The sequence below is a fragment of the Azolla caroliniana genome, unplaced genomic scaffold (genome assembly GCF_043228905.1).
Source record: "Azolla caroliniana isolate FFs.n. ecotype wild unplaced genomic scaffold, voAzoCaro1.0.p SCAF_17, whole genome shotgun sequence".
Taxonomy (NCBI): Eukaryota; Viridiplantae; Streptophyta; class Polypodiopsida; order Salviniales; family Salviniaceae; genus Azolla; species Azolla caroliniana.
Genome location: NW_028230452.1, coordinates 7,749,515 through 7,765,826, shown reverse-complemented (window position 1 = coordinate 7,765,826; position 16,312 = coordinate 7,749,515). Strand labels below are relative to the sequence as shown.

Here is a 16,312-nt window from a genome sequence, read left to right as displayed (position 1 = left end):
AGGATCAGCTTCAGCTATTCCGACCCGGCCGGTTCGGGCTTCAGTCTTCGGATCCTACCGACTCGAACAAAACCGATCTGTCCGAACACCTTGTACATACCTATAACTTTAGTATAACCCATGTATACGCCCATTACGGGGGAGTGTCGAATACGAGTGTATAGCACACTGTCCTCTTTTGCCCAAGTTTGGGCTATTTCTGTAAATAGCACAAAGGGCAGTTGCCCTAGGATAGTCACTATATATAGTGACTTTGTAACCTTTAGTAAAAGTCGGTTGGTTGTCATTTTGTAACTGTTGCTATTGAGAAATAAAACGTTTCTTTGTGCCTATCTCTCTCTCTCGTTTTGCTCTCTGAATCTGAACACGACCTACAAAGGCACCTTAATGCCTTAGATGACTTTTGTGTACAACGAGGATTGGTAGTGAATCTAGGGAAAACGAAAGTCCTTATCTTCCACACATTGGCCCAAGTTAGAGCTAAGTGTCACCTAACTATCTCCCATAGCCCAGTCGAGGTGGTTGGATCATACGTCTATCTCGGAGTCACTTTTAGTGCCCGCTTAGGTAAATTTTCGATGACACAGGCAGCGAAGGATAGACTCACGAGAGGACATGCATCCCTCTCACTCCTAGAGAGACAATGCCACCAAGCACACTTTCAAGAGCCACGGACTAAAGGGTGGCTCTTTGACTCATTAGTGACCCCCTCCCTCATGTATGCATCAGCGGTTTGGGCTCCAGGATTACCATCTTTCATGTGGACGCAATTAGAGAGACCATTGGTGATGATGCTATCACGCCAACTCCGAAGCAAATCGACTATACCACATGACATTATTAGGGCTGAGTTCACGTTACCCCCAATGTTAGTAGAGGCACTTTTTCGACTTGTAGTCTTCATTCACAGGATACATAGCCAACCACATGATAGAATATCTCATCAAGCCTTTAAGGCCTCTCGATCATTGTATGAGTCCGACTATACTAGCTCATGGTATGGCATGATGGTGAGTTGGCTTCTTGCGAATGGTCTAGACATTAATAACCTACCTCCCCTTAGGTACAACCACACGAGTGATAACACTTTAATCTCTCATGAGGACCGCAATAAAGTAATACGCCAAGAAATATGGGAAATTTACACTCGGTGTAAATGGATCACCCCACTAGAGCCACTCCCATCTAAAATGTTGTACTATAAGAAACACTTCGTGCACTTCTCTGAGTTAGGTTTTATCACGCGGCCAAAATATCTAGATGTATTCTTACCACATGCACTAAGGGTTGCCATTGGACAACTTAGAATATCATCTCACCAACTTGAGATTGAGAATGGTCGTACTAGTGGAGTCCCTAGGGAGGAAAGGATATGTAGGTTATGTCACATAGAGATAGAGGACGAGTACCACTTTACATGCAAGTGTCCAACCTATGCCGAGATAAGGGCAAAATACCAAGACATACTTGGTTCGTCTCCCACCCTCCCCAAACTATTAGATACTCTAGATATAAAGAAATTAGGCAAATACATTCTAGAGCTAAAACAACACAGAGAGAATAAGTTACAAAATGTTGACAATAATGTTGCTAATGATCACGAACATGTAACAAATGAAGTTTTTCAGGAACATGAGGAGACAACAAATGCTGACACACTTGCACCACTCGGCCTTTCCATTGATGAGGCAGAAAACCAGAGAAGAACCAGACGTCCTCGGGTGCCGGGTTTCAAAGCAACTCGACGTGATGTGGAAGCAATATTGAAAATAAGGGAACGTGAGCTACACCGCCTAAAAGCCATGGCTAGGGCACTCTCTACATTGGAACCCACATCAAGACCCTTTGACCCCCCACTTCTTTTCGAGAGGCTTGGGTGGAAATAAAATTAGGCTTAGTGTATAGTCACTTTCGAGTATACTACATATTGTACACTACTAGAACTCTTTTAGTTTAAGTTCTAATTTTTACTTAATTTTATTTTAGTTATGATGACTGGATAAATACTCTTTTGTTGTAAACCAATTGTCTCATGGGCCAAATTTGGCCTTAGAAGACATTAATATATCTTTCTTTCTTTGTTTCTCTCTCTCTCTCTCTCTCTCTCTCTCTCTCTCTCTCTCTCTCTCTCTGTATCTTGTTTCATTCTCATACACAGGTCCTTCAACATCACAAATGTTGTTTGTTCTTCCGCACTGACGACCTTGTCCCCAACACTACCCCCACCCCAATCCCTAAAAAGATTATAAATTTTTCCGATTATTTTAAAAACTTTTTTATAATTACTTAGTACTAATAGTACTCGTGTTTTTTTGGCTAAAAATAGACGTTAAGAACGCCTTTCTTCAAGGCGAATTAGAAGGGAGGTGTACATAGTACACCCACCCACCTTTGAATCTAGGATTCATCCGAAAGCTATATGCCTACTCAAGAAGCCTCTCTACGGCCTCAAGCAAACACTGCGTGCTTGGCAGTTGAAGATTACGCAATATCTTCATCAAATCGGCTTTCGAATGTTGAAATCTGACAACTCCCTCTACATACGAAACGACTCTAGAAGCTCGATTGTCATCATCCTATACGTGGATGATTTGGTCATTGGAGGAGAAAGTTTAGTCGACATCAACAAGGTCCCTCCTCTCCAACAAATTCAAGATGACAGACATGAAGGAACTTCATTACTTCCTAGGCATCGAAGTAATTCGGATTCCGACCGGCATTATGATCTCTCAACGGCACTACATTCTCAACTTATTATACAAGATCGGGATGACAGAGTGCAAATTTGTGGCAACCCCTCTCGATCGAAACCTCAAACTAGATGTCAACTCCGGCACAAACGAGTGTGAGCCGACTCAATATCGCCAACTAAGCGGGAGCCTCATCTACCTCACGATCACTCGACCCGACCTCAACTATCCGGTCGGCCTCCTTAGCCAATTCATGCAAACTCTGTGAGATATCCATTTCGATTGCGTTAAGCGAGTATTACGATACGTGAGCGGCACAATGGATTACGACATCCTCTATGCATCGGCCACACCAATTCGACTCAAAGGGTACACGGATGCCTACTGGACCAACTATAGAGCTGATCGACGATCGACCTCCGGATTTGTCTTCTCGCTCGGTAGCGGAGCAATATCTTGGAGTAGTAAGAAGCAGTCTACCGTCGCACTTTTGATTACGAAGGTCGAATACAAGGCCGCAACCATAGCTGCATGTGAAGCCGTACGGCTCAAGAGGATTTTGAAGGATCTAGGCGTTCCCATCAAGGATCTGAATCCCATTTACTGCAACAACATGAGCAGTACATATCTAGCTCGGAACCCGGTGTTCCACGCACACACAAATCATATCGAAGTGCACTACCATTTCATTCGAGAGCATGTTCAGGCCGGAGATGTCGATCTTCTACACATCAACATGAAATCTTCAAACAACCGACATCTTCACCAAGGCCCTAGGAGCCGATAAGCTTCGGCAATTCATGTCGGACCTTGGATTGACGATTCCTGACTTGCCAAGCTTGAGGGGGAGTACAAGCGAGAACCGGAGATCGTCCGAACCGGATACCAGTCGAAGTGGACATCAAGTTGAGCTTGAGGGGGCGTGTTGAGAATCAAGCTCAACATAGTGCAACGTGTGAACACACATTTTGAGAATCTATGATTACTCAAAGGTCAAGAGTCACACCACTACTCTCTACACATTAACTATGTGTCATAGAATCATATTCTATGACACATAAGTAATGAGTCACATATCAAGAGAGAGTTGTTGTTGTAGTTAGTTAATGAAGAGAGAGGGTGACTATATATAAAGCCACTCCTCATACTTCATACTAAGTCGGTTGTGACTCCATGTAATGCTACATTATTGTATCTCTTAATTTACTTGTGAATATACATCGTCTTCTTCTTGAGCATTCTATTTTCCATTCTATCTATCCATCTTGTGTCTTCTCTTCTCTTCTCGATTTTCTCTCACACATACACATAACACATATCTTTCCCGCTACACAAGAATCATACTTGATTCTTTACACTTATGAAAAATCTATAAACAATTCAGCATGTGCAATACAAGATTATCAGGGCATTTTAGATGCAAAGATTTGGCATGCACGCTTTGGTCATCCGAATTTTGCAAGTTTGCTTCGCCTGCAGAAATCTGAAATGGTGTCCTCCTTGCCCAAACTTGAGGCACCTCGGAAGCATGTTTGTGAAGGTTGTATTTTGGGCAAAATGCAACGTTCATCCTTTCCAAAAAATGGTTCCATTAGAGCTACGTAGAAATTGCAGCTTGTTCATAGTGATGCTTGTGGTCCTATGCAGACACATTCTCTTGGGAACTATCTTTACTTCGTGACTTTCATTGATGACTTATCTAGGCATGTAGGCAAAGTCCGAAGTGTTTCTGTGCTTCAAACAGTTTCTAGCTTTGGCTGAAAATCTGTCAACATGTAAAATGGGCACCCTCCATTCTGATCAAGGGGGGGAGTATATGTCTTCTGAGTTTAATGCATTTCTGGTTGAACGTGGGATAAAACATCAGTGTACAGTGTCGTATACACCTCAACAAAGTGGAGTTGTTGAAAGAAAGAACAAGTCACTCATGGAAATGGCGAGGTGTATGGTCAAAAGTTACACTTTACCACATAGTTTTTGGCTTGAGGTTGTCATGTGTGCAGCATATGTACTTAACAGGTGTCCCACTAAGAGCACTGCACTCTATCACATATGAAGCTTGGCATGGCCAAAAGCCATCTGTTGCTCATCTGCGTGTTTTTGGTTGTTTGGCATATGCATTAGTGCCTAAACAACAACGCAAAAAATTGGACGATAAAGCAGTGAAATGTATTTTTGTAGGATACAGTTTTGAAAGTAATGGCTATTGTATGTATCATCCACAATCTAAACACATTTTGGTCAGTTGTGATGTCATTTTTGTGGAGGATGCAATTAAAGGAATGGCGCGCGCCCTCAACGTTCATTACGTTAAAGGAATGGCGCATAGCGCTTACCAGCCAGGGGCGTGGCGGGGCTTCAGCCACTCAATTGAAGGGAAGGCCGGCAGAAGGGCCACTTCTTTCATGTATCAAGGAGACACCAGTTAACTCCTGAGATGTGTATGACACTTTGTTGCCTCTTTTTACAAGTGGACAGTTAAGTGTTGGCCCAATTGAGGCACCTTCTCAGCCTTTGGAAGCCACCCATAATGATGCAAATCAGATGCAGATCATTCTATTTCTGATGTAGACTTACATGATGCACTTATTAATGAGAGGGCTAATATAGAAGAGGCAAAGGCTGTGCCTAAATGGTTGTTGCAGACTTTGCAAGACATCAACTTGGATTTTCCTTTGTCATACCGTACTTGCTCAGGTTATCATAGTGCTTCTTTTGCATCAGATTGTTATGTTATAGTTGCCTCTAGTCTTTGTGATGAGAATGAGCATGTTTCTTTTGATGAAGCACAAAATTCAGAAAATTGGATGGTTGTTATGCAATTAGAATATGACGTTATTATGAAGACTGGTACATGGTCTTTATGTGACTTGCCTCCTAGCAAGAAGGCTATTGGCACTAAGTGGGTATATAAGTTGAAGCATAAACCTGATGGAACAATTGACAGGTATAAGGCTAGGCTTGTTGTGAAAGGTTATGCCCAAGAAGAAGGCATTGATTTTGGTGAGACCTTTGCTCCTACCTGTCGTATGACTAATGTTCATCGTAGCTCATCGTGGTTGGAATGTACATCAATTAGACATTAAAACAACATTTATAAATGGTGATCTTCATCAGGAAGTGTATATATCTCAGCCTCGTGGTTTTGTGCAGAAAGGGCATGAACATAAAGTGTGCAGGTTGAGAAAGGCATTATATGGCTTGAAGCAAGCACCACGTTCTTGGTATGAAAAGATACATGCCTATTTGATTGCATTTGGTTTGAGAATAGTCCAAATTAAAGCACCTTATATGTTAAGCGTGTTGATGTATTTCTGATCATGGTTGTGTATGTCGATGATATGTTGCTCACTGGTCCTAATGAGAAGCATATTGTTGACTTTCAAGCTGATTTGCATGCCTCTTTTGAGATGTTAAATTTGGGGCATTTGCATCATTATTTGGGCATTCAATTTATGCAAGTTGATGGTGGAATAGCTTTGTGTCAATTGAAATACATTGACACATTATTGCAAGGTGTTGGCCTTGAAGACTGTAAACCTATTGCCATTCCCATGGAGACAGGTTTACGTTTGAGCCTTCATGATGTTGGAGATGCATTTTTTGATGTTGTTCTCTATCAGCAGGCAATTGGATGCTTAATTTACTTATGCATAACCCAACCTAATATTCAGTTTGTTGTCTCTCAGATGAGTAAGTTTATGCATTGCCCATGAGTTAAGCATTGGCAAGCAGTTACGCGCATCTTTCGCTCTTGAGTGGTGCCCGGTCACTTGGGCTATTTTATCCCAAGGGGGGAACAGTACTGCCAGACCTGCATGCTTTTTATGACTCTGATTGGCCGCCAATCCACAAGTGGTTTTTGCTTCATGCTTGGTAGCTCATGCATATCTTGGTTGAGCAAGAAGCAACCTACTTTGGCCACTTCTAGTTGTGAGGCTGAGTATAGGGCAGCTTTCACAGCTACAGTAGAGTGTGTGTGGCTCAGACGCCTTTTAACTTATTTGGGTGTTGGTTAGTCTTCGGCCACCATCCTCTTCACTAACAGTCAAAGCGCAATGGCAATTGCGAGGAACCCTCTGTTCCATGCTCGCACTAAGCACATTGAGGTGCATTATCACTATGTTAAGGAAAGGTTCTCCGCTGGAGTGATCAGTTTGGCTTATGTGCCTACACAAGAGAACATTGCAGACCTCTTCACAAAGGCTTTGCCTAAGGAGAAGTTTGAAGCTTTCCGCAAAGCTTTAGGCCTACTTCCATTTGTGGATTGATCTCTATCCACATAGCTTGGCACTTGCTTAGCCATAAGTGCTAGCTCCTTGTTCACCGCATCACTCCCAAGGGGGATTTGTTGACATATTCCGGTAGTGATGTGTGAACACACTTGGGACAACAGGGGCATTTTTTCCCTCTTTAGGAGGTTTTTTCCCCTTGTCTATATATACTCTCATAACCCTAAAGTGGGCAAGTTTTTTTGGGATTCAAAGCAAGAACCCAACAAGACGTTTCATATATTTCACTCTTAATGAAATATGGAAATGTCTTGGGAAACAAAAAGCATTACACCATTTCATTGGATTTTTTTGTACTTGAAAATGTAAAGTAATCCTAACGAATCCCATTTTGTATAATGGTATAAGTGTTCACTTTCATGACCAGCATGAGATATACATAGATCAAGGTGAAGGATGGTTGATGGTTGCTTTCACCCATAATAAATAAATAAAATGTCATGAACATTGGTCCACCTATACAAATGTTTTCGATTATACATTAATCAATGCTTCAATTTCACACGCTTGCACATGTATACATACCAGAAATAGCATAAATATTTCCCATGCAAATATAAGCTGCTCTAGACTTGCCATCCAATTGTAATGACCGTTGAAATGCCCATTTCCCAAGTTCAGCGTTCACTCCTTTATGGCAAGCACCCAAAAATGCCAACAATAATGGCAGATGATCAGAGGCTGGCACCTTTTCAAGCATAGCTAAAGCTTTACTAAACTGCCCTGCACGGCTAAACATATCAACCATGCATGCATAATGCTCTAGGGTTGGAACAAGATTGTAGATACCATCCATATCATCAAAAACTTTTTCACCTTCCTCTACAATACCCGCATGACTACATGCGGTCAAGAGAACCAGGAAGCTAACTGGATCAGGAACTATACCCTCACTAATCATGTCATTGAATAAGATTAGACATCTTTTAGCTTGACCTAATTGGGCGTAACATGCCATCAATGAGCTCCATGATACAACATCTTGAACCTGAAGCTCATTAAATGCTTCATGTGCTTTTCCTAGCTCACCACATTTGGCATACATACCCACCAATGTTTTACCAAGCACTATGTCTTTTTGTAATAACCCTAATCTCCTAATCTGGTAATTGATATCTTCTCCAATATTTAGGAACCCTGTGGTGCCACAAGCTTTCAGAGCGCTATTAAAAGTAATTACATCTGGAGTGAAACCATCATCTTGCATCTTCTTTAAGCGGCATAAAGCTTCATCGACAAGCCCTTGTTGAGCATACCCACTAATTAATGCGTCCCAAATGACCACATCTCGTAGTGGAATCACATCAAATACATTTTGTGCTTTTTCTAACTCACCACATTTGGCATACATATCTACCAATGCAATACCGACCATAATGTCATTTTCTAGTAGCATTTGCTTTCTCACCTCTTCATGTATCATTTGCCCTATATCAAGAGATCTTATGGTGCTGCAAACTTTCAAGATGCACGTAAAGGTGACAACATTAGGGGAAATACCTTCATCTCTCATTTGTCTGAAACAGCTCAAAGCTTCATCGTTCAACCCATGTTGAGTATACCCACTTATCAGTGCATTCCAAGATACAACATTTCGAACCTTAAGCTTATCAAACACTTCTTGTGCTTTTCCTAATAGACCACATTTTGAATACATGTCCACTAATGAGTTACCAAGCACAATGTCTTTCTCCAACAACCCATTCTTGCAAACCTCAGCATATATGTCCTCTCCCATTTCAAGAGATCTGATGCTGGCACAAGCTTTTAAAACACAAATGAAAGTGACGGCATCTGGTGCAATACCCTCATCTCGCATCTTTCTAAACAAAATTAGAGATTCACTAGCCAGTCCATGTTCCATATACCCTCCAATCAATGCACTCCATAATACCACATCTCGTGTTGCCAACTCGTCAAAAACCTCTTGAGCTTTTTGAAGCCTACCACATTTAGCATACATATCCACCAAGGCTGTACCTAGAATAAGGTTCTTTGCCAATAGCCCCTGTTGATTGACCTTGAGATGTATCTCCTCTCCCATCTCTAGTGATTTTGTGTTACTGCAACCTTTCAAAATGCAAACAAAGGTTACAACATCAGGTGAGATACCTTCATCTTGCATTCTATAGAATGAATTTAAGGCTTCATCATGCATCCCATAGTGAGTATAGCCTGTAATCAATGCATTCCACGAGACAATATTTCGGATTGGAAGCTTATGAAATACTTGCTGTGCTTCTTCGAGAGCACCACATTTAGCATACATATCAACCAAAGCTGTCCCGAGAACAATATCATTCTCCAGGAGACCTTGTTTAGTGATGCTGGAATGTATCTCTTCTCCCATCTTAAGATTCCTCATGGTTCCACAAGCTTTCAAAACACAAACAAATGTCACTCCATCCGGGGCAATGCCATATTCTCCCATTTGAAAAACAAGCTTCAAAACTTCATCTCCATGCCCATTTTGGGCATAGCCCGAAATCAAAGCATTCCATGATATAACATCTCGGATTTGAATCTGATCAAAAACTTCTTTAGCTTCTTCAAAAGCACCACATTTGGCATACATACTAAGCAAGGCAGTACTGATATGCCCATCTCCTGGAAATAGCTTTTTTTCAATGATCTCGGCATGCAATTTTCGGCCCTTTCGCAAGTTCTTCTTTGTTCCGCATAACTTTATTGAGCCCAAAAATGTCATTCGATCAGACGACTCAACGTTTTCTGAGGAAGCTCTATCATTTAACACTTCTTTCATTGGGAATCTCGATAACTTTTGGGTAACCCAAGATGGGTTTTGGAAACCATGAATCCATAAGGATGCCCGTGTCTGTTTGTGACGAAAATCAGGAGAATTTGGGGTAATCTAGGGTCAAAATATAAAATAAAAAGCATGAAATCCTCCAACATAAACCATAAAAATAAAAACTCCATCCAATTAAACCCTTCCAATGAAGCTTATAAATTCCATGAAATCATCCAGAAAAAAATTTCAAAAAATACCGGCGACTCAGAAAAAGTATAAGTGCATGCAATCATCTAAATTTAAGCATAGTTTTAAGAAGTCAGTATATCTTCATGAAGCATTCTACGGAAAAAAAACAGAAAAGATATGCAGAGATAAAAAAAACTTTCTTTAATTTCTCATGAAACCATCTAAGAGAGGATTTTTACCTTACTGTTTCTGTTGTCCCAGAATTGAGAAGGGTCGTTGAAGAGCTCTTCCCATAACAAATTGTTATCTTTGGTGGACATTCCTTTAAGTTTTGTAAAGGATGTTCTGCTCTCCATTGATATACAAACCGATTCATGACTCAGAAATGCTCCGCGAAGAAGATTGTTTGCATGAATTTACATATATAATCTTCTGCACAAGCAGAAGATATGTTTGCATAAATTGCATACCAACCCCCTAAAACATGTTTTCATGAACTGCATAGCCCTGCCCTGCTCTCCGTGCATAATTTCTACGGCAATAAGTTTCCATGCATTCCATGAGAATCTTAGCCTTTATACAGGCTTTTCCTAGCCACAGATATATATAAGTTTGGTCCTATATCAAGTGTTGTCGAAACACGCACGATCGCATAGCCTCACAATTCGTTCTTTGAAAGGAAAACTCTGTCCTCGAGATATTGAGAACGGGAAAAGGTGTTTTTGTTCGTGCAGCATGGTGAAATTTGTTGGGATTACGGTCCCTCCGGATGGGATGGTCAGATGTCCGGGAATCGGGAATGAAGACCCGAATGAGGAGTACCCGGTATCAGAACCGGATGATGAAGACCCGGTTTCGGATCCGGATGATGAAGACCCCGGCTACGGAGCCGGATGATGAAGACCCCGGCTACGGAGCCGGATGACGAATGTACCCGGAGAGAGATCCGGATGCGGGGACATATTTGTGAATATGTTTGCCAAGGGCCCTCTAGGCTATATTTGTAAATAGCCCGAAAGTCATATGTGTATAAATATGACTTAGGGCAAACAGTTTTGTTGTTGTTGCTCATTTTTCTGTTTTCCACTTAGAGGGAGCGAAGTGAGAGCAGCCGAGAGAGAGAGTGAGAGAGAGAGAGAGAAAGGAAGAGGTCGACGCCTCTGTGTAATACCGCCGCTTGTGGCGAGGACAGCGAGCTCAAGGTCGTCGCCTTGCAGCTCGCCATTGTACATTCCCTGCGTATAGTGATAGTTGGAGTCTTGCACTCCCGTGGTTTTTCCCGTCTAGGGTTTTCCACGCTAAACCCTGTGCATTCGAGTCTCTCTCTGTGTTTTTCGATTTACTGCTGCATTGACTCGTGTTTCGTCGGTTGTGGCCGAGAGCTGAAGGTTTTTTTGAAAGCGTCAATTTCTATCAATTTGGTATCAGAGCGACTGCAAGTGCAGAAAATGGAAGGCGGCAACAGCAGGCAGCCGGGGATGATGGTGCTGAATGCGCAGAACTACGCCGACTGGAAGATAAAGATGGAGGATCTGCTCATTGTTCGGGACCTGTATGAACCGATCGACAGGTCGGAAATACCCAAGGGGGTACTTGAGACGGAATGGAGGCTTCTGAACCGGAAAGCCGTTGCAACCATTCGGCAATACGTCGACGTGAGCGTTCTACAACATGTGGCGAACGACACCAACGCATATGAGATGTGGCAGAAGCTGTCGGGCCTCTACGAGAGGAAGAATGCGTTGAACCGGACCTCCCTGATGAGGAAGATAGTGAACCTCAAGTACCGGGACGGCGAGAGTATGGTGGAACACGTAAGCACGTTCATGGGATTCGTGAACCAGCTTGCGGCGATCAAGTTCCCGTTGGAGGATGCAATGCAAGCCATCATGTTGATGTGTACATTGCCGGAAAGCTGGGAGAACTTGGTGGTGACTCTCAGCACCTCCTGCACCGAAGATAACTTGTCCCTACAAACGGTAAAGACAAGCATTTTGAACGAAGAAGCGCGTCGGAGAGATAAAGAACCGGCCTCCGATCCGAAGATGCTGCTTACCGAATCGGATCGGGGAAGACAACGGAAGCGGAGTCCGCAAAGACGGGAGAAGTCGGGGACCCGGTCGCAGTCAAGAGGAAGGCCCACATGCTTCCACTGTGGGAAGTCGGGGCACTTCCGAAAGAATTGTCGGCATTACCGAAAAGACAACGGAGCCGACGACACCGATTCGAAGAAGTCTTCGGAACGGAACGGTGCTTACCGGGGAGCCACGGACCGGAATGGTTCGGATCGGCGAGGGCAGGACCGGAAAGGAACGACGGCACTCGCGGCAAGTGAAGAGGAGATCATGCTCATCACCGAAGAAGGTGAACTAAACATTGCCGGCGATGAGACTACCTGGGTGGTCGATTCCGGAGCGTCGTTCCACCTGACCCCGGAAAGAAGATACTTCTCATCCTACACAGCCGGTGAGCATGGCTGTGTTCGGATGGGAAATGAAGGTACGTGCCGGATTGCCGGCATAGGAGACGTATGGTTGACAACCTCGACCGGATGCAAAATGTTGCTGAAGGATGTCCGACACGTTCCGGAGGTTCGATTGAACCTGATTTCGGCCGGGAGGCTAGACGATGAAGGCTACACAGGTAGCATCCGGAACTGCGTAATGAAGTTCAGCAAGGGGAGCCTGATAGTGGCTCGGGCCCGGAAAGTCAACACACTGTACCTTATGAATGCCTGGTTGTGTCCGGAGGAGTTGAACGTGGCAGCCGACACTGCCGGTGAGCTGTGGCACAAGAGATTGTGCCACATGAGTGAGAAGGGGATGAAGAGGCTTGCAGAAGACAACCTTATTCCAATGAAGCACGTGCACCTGGAGAAGTGCACCGATTGCCTGGCCGGTAAGCAGAACCGAACCTCCTTCCACTCAAGGCCACCGACGAGACGTAGCGCACCATTGGAGTTGGTGCACACTGACGTGTGTCAAGTAGAAACGAAGTCACATGGCGGAGCCCAGTACTTCGTGACATTCATTGATGACCACAGCCGGAAGCTGTGGACGGCACCGTTGAAGACAAAGGACCAAGTGTTGTGCGTCTTCAAAGAACTCCACGCGAGAGTGGAAAGGGAATCCGGCAAGAAGCTGAAAGCGATATGAGCGGATAACGGAGGGGAATACCGGGGGCAGTTCAAGGAGTACTGTCGCTCGAAGGGAATCCGGCTCGAGTTTACTGTGCCGAAGACGCCGGAACTGAACGGGCTAGCCGAGAGGATGAACCGGACCATAATGGAGAGGGTCCGGAGTATGCTGGCGCATGCGAAATTACCCAAGGGGTTTTGGGCTGAGGCAATGTCGACGGCGACATACGTGATAAACAGATCACCCTCAGTACCTTTGGACGGAGACACGCCGCAGAGAGTGTGGACCGGTAGGGAAGTATCCTACCGGCATCTGAAGGTGTTCGGGTGTCTCGCATATGTGCATGTGGCAAAGGACCGGAGAGGAAAGCTAGATCCAAAGACCCGGCCATGCATATTCCTCGGTTACGGCGATGACGAGTTCGGCTACCGAGTATGGGACCCGGTCGACAAAAAGATATTCCGGAGTCGTGATATCATCTTCATGGAGGACAAGACACTCGCCGACTGGGAGTCGGAGAAGAAGATGAAGAGCTCCAAGTCGACCGGTGAGGATCAACTCTACGAGGAGCAGTCCCGACCGGCAAGGGACCGGTTAGCACTCGAGGATCCGGCCGAAGACGGTGAAGAAACAGAACCGGCCGAGGAAGATGAAACTGATACCGAAACCGGCCCCGATCCCGAAATGGATTCGGATGAAGAGGAAACGGAGGAGCCGGTTACCGAAGCTCCGGAACGGAGATATCCTCTAAGAGAGAGAAGGGCCCCCCGGAGATTTCCGGAACCAGAGCACGTGCTGCTAACCGACGAGGGGGAGCCGGAGAGTTTTGAAGAAGCAAAGCTTGACACCCATAACCGCAGGTGGTTAAGTGCCATGCAGGAGGAGATGGATTCCCTGCATGAGAACCACACATATGAACTTGTGGAGTTGCCGAAAGGAAAGCGGGCACTTCGAAACAAGTGGGTGTTCAAGCTGAAATCGGGAGATGCCGGAAACCCTCCGAGATACAAAGCCAGGATCGTGGTGAAGGGGTTCCAGCAGAAGAAGGGCGTCGACTTCGACGAGATATTTGCCCCGGTAGTGAAGATGACCTCCATCCGGACGGTGCTGAGCATAGCGGCAAGCATGGACCTCGAGGTAGAACAGATGGACGTGAAGACGGCATTCCTTCACGGTGACCTCGAAGAAGAGATCTACATGCAGCAACCAGAAGGATTCGAGAAGAAAGGGAAGGAGCACCTGGTATGCCGGTTGAAGAAGAGCCTTTACGGACTGAAGCAGGCTCCCCGGCAATGGTACCGGAAGTTCGACTCTTTCATGACCGACGAAGGGTACCACAAAACGCAGTCCGATCACTGCGTGTTTGTGAAGAAGTTCGAAGGAGGAGACTTTCTAATACTCCTCCTGTACGTGGACGACATGTTGATCGTCGGACGGGACCAGGGCAAGATACGGATGCTGAAGAAAGCGCTTCACCGAACCTTCTCAATGAAGGACCTGGGTCCGGCGAGGCAAATACTAGGGATGCACATCATCCGGGACCGGAAGAAGAAGCAGTTGTGGCTGTCACAGGAGAAGTACGTGACAAAGGTGCTTCACCGGTTCAACATGTCGGAAGCAAGACCGGTCGGGTCAACCCTCCCGGCAAACTGCAAGCTGTCCAGCAAGCAAAGCCCCAAGACAAAGGCTGAGAAGGAGGACATGATGAAAGTACCATATGCCTCTGCCGTCAGAAGCTTGATGTACGCAATGGTGTGTACAAGACCGGACATAGGATATGCAGTCGGAGTGGTGAGCCGGTACATGAGCAATCCCGGCAAAGAGCACTGGAACGCGGCCAAGTGGATACTCCGGTACCTGAAGGGCACGGCAAACGTGTGCCTCCGATTCGGCTCCGGTAAGCCCGAACTCGACGGCTTTACCGATTCGGATATGTCGGCTGATGCAGATACCAGCCGGTCCACATCAGGGTATGTGATGACGTATGCAGGGGGAGCTGTTTCGTGGCAATCGAGGCTGCAGAAGACGGTTGCGTTGTCAACCACGGAGGCGGAGTACATGGCGGCTGTTGAAGCCGGCAAGGAAATAATATGGATGAAGGACTTCATTAGAGAGCTCGGTATCCGGCAGGAGGAGTACCGACTCTACTGCGACAGTCAGAGTGCCATCCACCTTGCGAAGAATGCGGCCTATCACTCCCGGACGAAGCACATCCAGCGAAGATATCACTGGATCCGGGAAAGGATAGAAGACCAGGAGTTCGTGCTGACGAAGATCCACACGGACGAGAACGGGTCAGATATGCTTACCAAAGTGCTCACACCCGACAGGCTGGAAGCGTGCCGGAAGAGGGTCGGACTGGAAAGACATCCCATGCCAAAGTGAAGGGGGAGTTTGTTGGGATTACGGTCCCTCCGGATGGGATGGTCAGATGTCCGGGAATCGGGAATGAAGACCCGAATGAGGAGTACCCGGTATCGGAACCGGATGATGAAGACCCGGTTTCGGATCCGGATGATGAAGACCCCGGCTACGGAGCCGGATGACGAATGTACCCGGAGAGAGATCCGGATGCGGGGACATATTTGTGAATATGTTTGCCAAGGGCCCTCTAGGCTATATTTGTAAATAGCCCGAAAGTCATATGTGTATAAATATGACTTAGGGCAAACAGTTTTGTTGTTGTTGCTCATTTTTCTGTTTTCCACTTAGCGGGAGCGAAGTGAGAGCAACCGAGAGAGAGAGTGAGAGAGAGAGAGAGAAAGGAAGAGGTCGACGCCTCTGTGTAATACCGCCGCCTGTGGCGAGGACAGCGAGCTCAAGGTCGTCGCCTTGCAGCTCGCCATTGTACATTCCCTGCGTATAGTGATAGTTGGAGTCTTGCACTCCCGTGGTTTTTCCCGTCTAGGGTTTTCCACGCTAAACCCTGTGCATTCGAGTCTCTCTCTGTGTTTTTCGATTTACTGCTGCATTGACTCGTGTTTCCTCGGTTGTGGCCGAGAGCTGAAGGTTTTTTTGAAAGCGTCAATTTCTATCAAAATTCAAGTTACATAGACAAAAAAATTGGTGTTCCTCATAATGTGTGCTTCTAAACCAGTAGCAACAGGGTTGCGTGTTCCTTGCAATCCGTGATTATGAAGAGATAACAAACAAAAGAAAAGGCATTCCTTTGCAATGCATGCTTTTGACAAGGTTAACAAGAACTAAAAGGTGTTTCTTAGTTAAGCACAATTTAAATGGACATCAATGTGT

The 16,312-nt window shown here is 45.2% G+C and overlaps 2 protein-coding genes across 3 annotated transcripts; one reads left to right on the top strand and one right to left on the bottom strand.

Annotated features, from left to right (window-relative positions):
• The first annotated feature begins 6,010 nt into the window (after window positions 1-6,010).
• LOC147853047 (uncharacterized) lies at window positions 6,011-6,961 on the top strand. Its single transcript, XM_087333350.1, has 2 exons — window positions 6,011-6,316; window positions 6,710-6,961. The coding sequence occupies exons 1-2, from the start codon at window positions 6,011-6,013 to the stop codon at window positions 6,959-6,961; spliced, it is 558 nt and encodes a 185-aa protein (XP_087189476.1).
• Window positions 6,962-7,296: 335 nt separating this feature from the next.
• On the bottom strand, window positions 7,297-10,462 carry LOC147853046 (pentatricopeptide repeat-containing protein At3g09040, mitochondrial-like). 2 transcript variants are annotated; one of them, XM_087333307.1, is made up of 2 exons: window positions 10,163-10,462; window positions 7,297-9,854 (listed from the first exon to the last, which is right to left on the bottom strand). In XM_087333307.1, the coding sequence occupies exons 1-2, from the start codon at window positions 10,277-10,279 to the stop codon at window positions 7,482-7,484; spliced, it is 2,490 nt and encodes an 829-aa protein (XP_087189433.1). In that variant the 5' UTR covers window positions 10,280-10,462; the 3' UTR covers window positions 7,297-7,481. The 2 variants fall into 2 exon arrangements, with proteins under 2 accessions (XP_087189433.1, XP_087189434.1); XM_087333308.1 differs by having other exon boundaries at window positions 7,297-9,818; window positions 10,163-10,461.
• Window positions 10,463-16,312: the final 5,850 nt, after the last annotated feature.

What these genes read in the sequence shown, in the direction of transcription:
- LOC147853046 (XM_087333307.1), bottom strand. Translation starts at nt 10,279, where the DNA reads ATGGAGAGCAGAACATCCTTTACAAAACTTAAAGGAATGTCCACCAAA. An exon ending in GGGACAACAGAAACAGTAAG is followed by an intron (nt 9,855 to 10,162) that starts GTAAAAATCCTC and finishes TTTTGACCCTAG; the next exon opens with ATTACCCCAAATTCTCCTGA.
- LOC147853047 (XM_087333350.1), top strand. Translation starts at nt 6,011, where the DNA reads ATGGTTGTGTATGTCGATGATATGTTGCTCACTGGTCCTAATGAGAAG. An exon ending in ATGTTGTTCTCTATCAGCAG is followed by an intron (nt 6,317 to 6,709) that starts GCAATTGGATGC and finishes GGTGTTGGTTAG; the next exon opens with TCTTCGGCCACCATCCTCTT.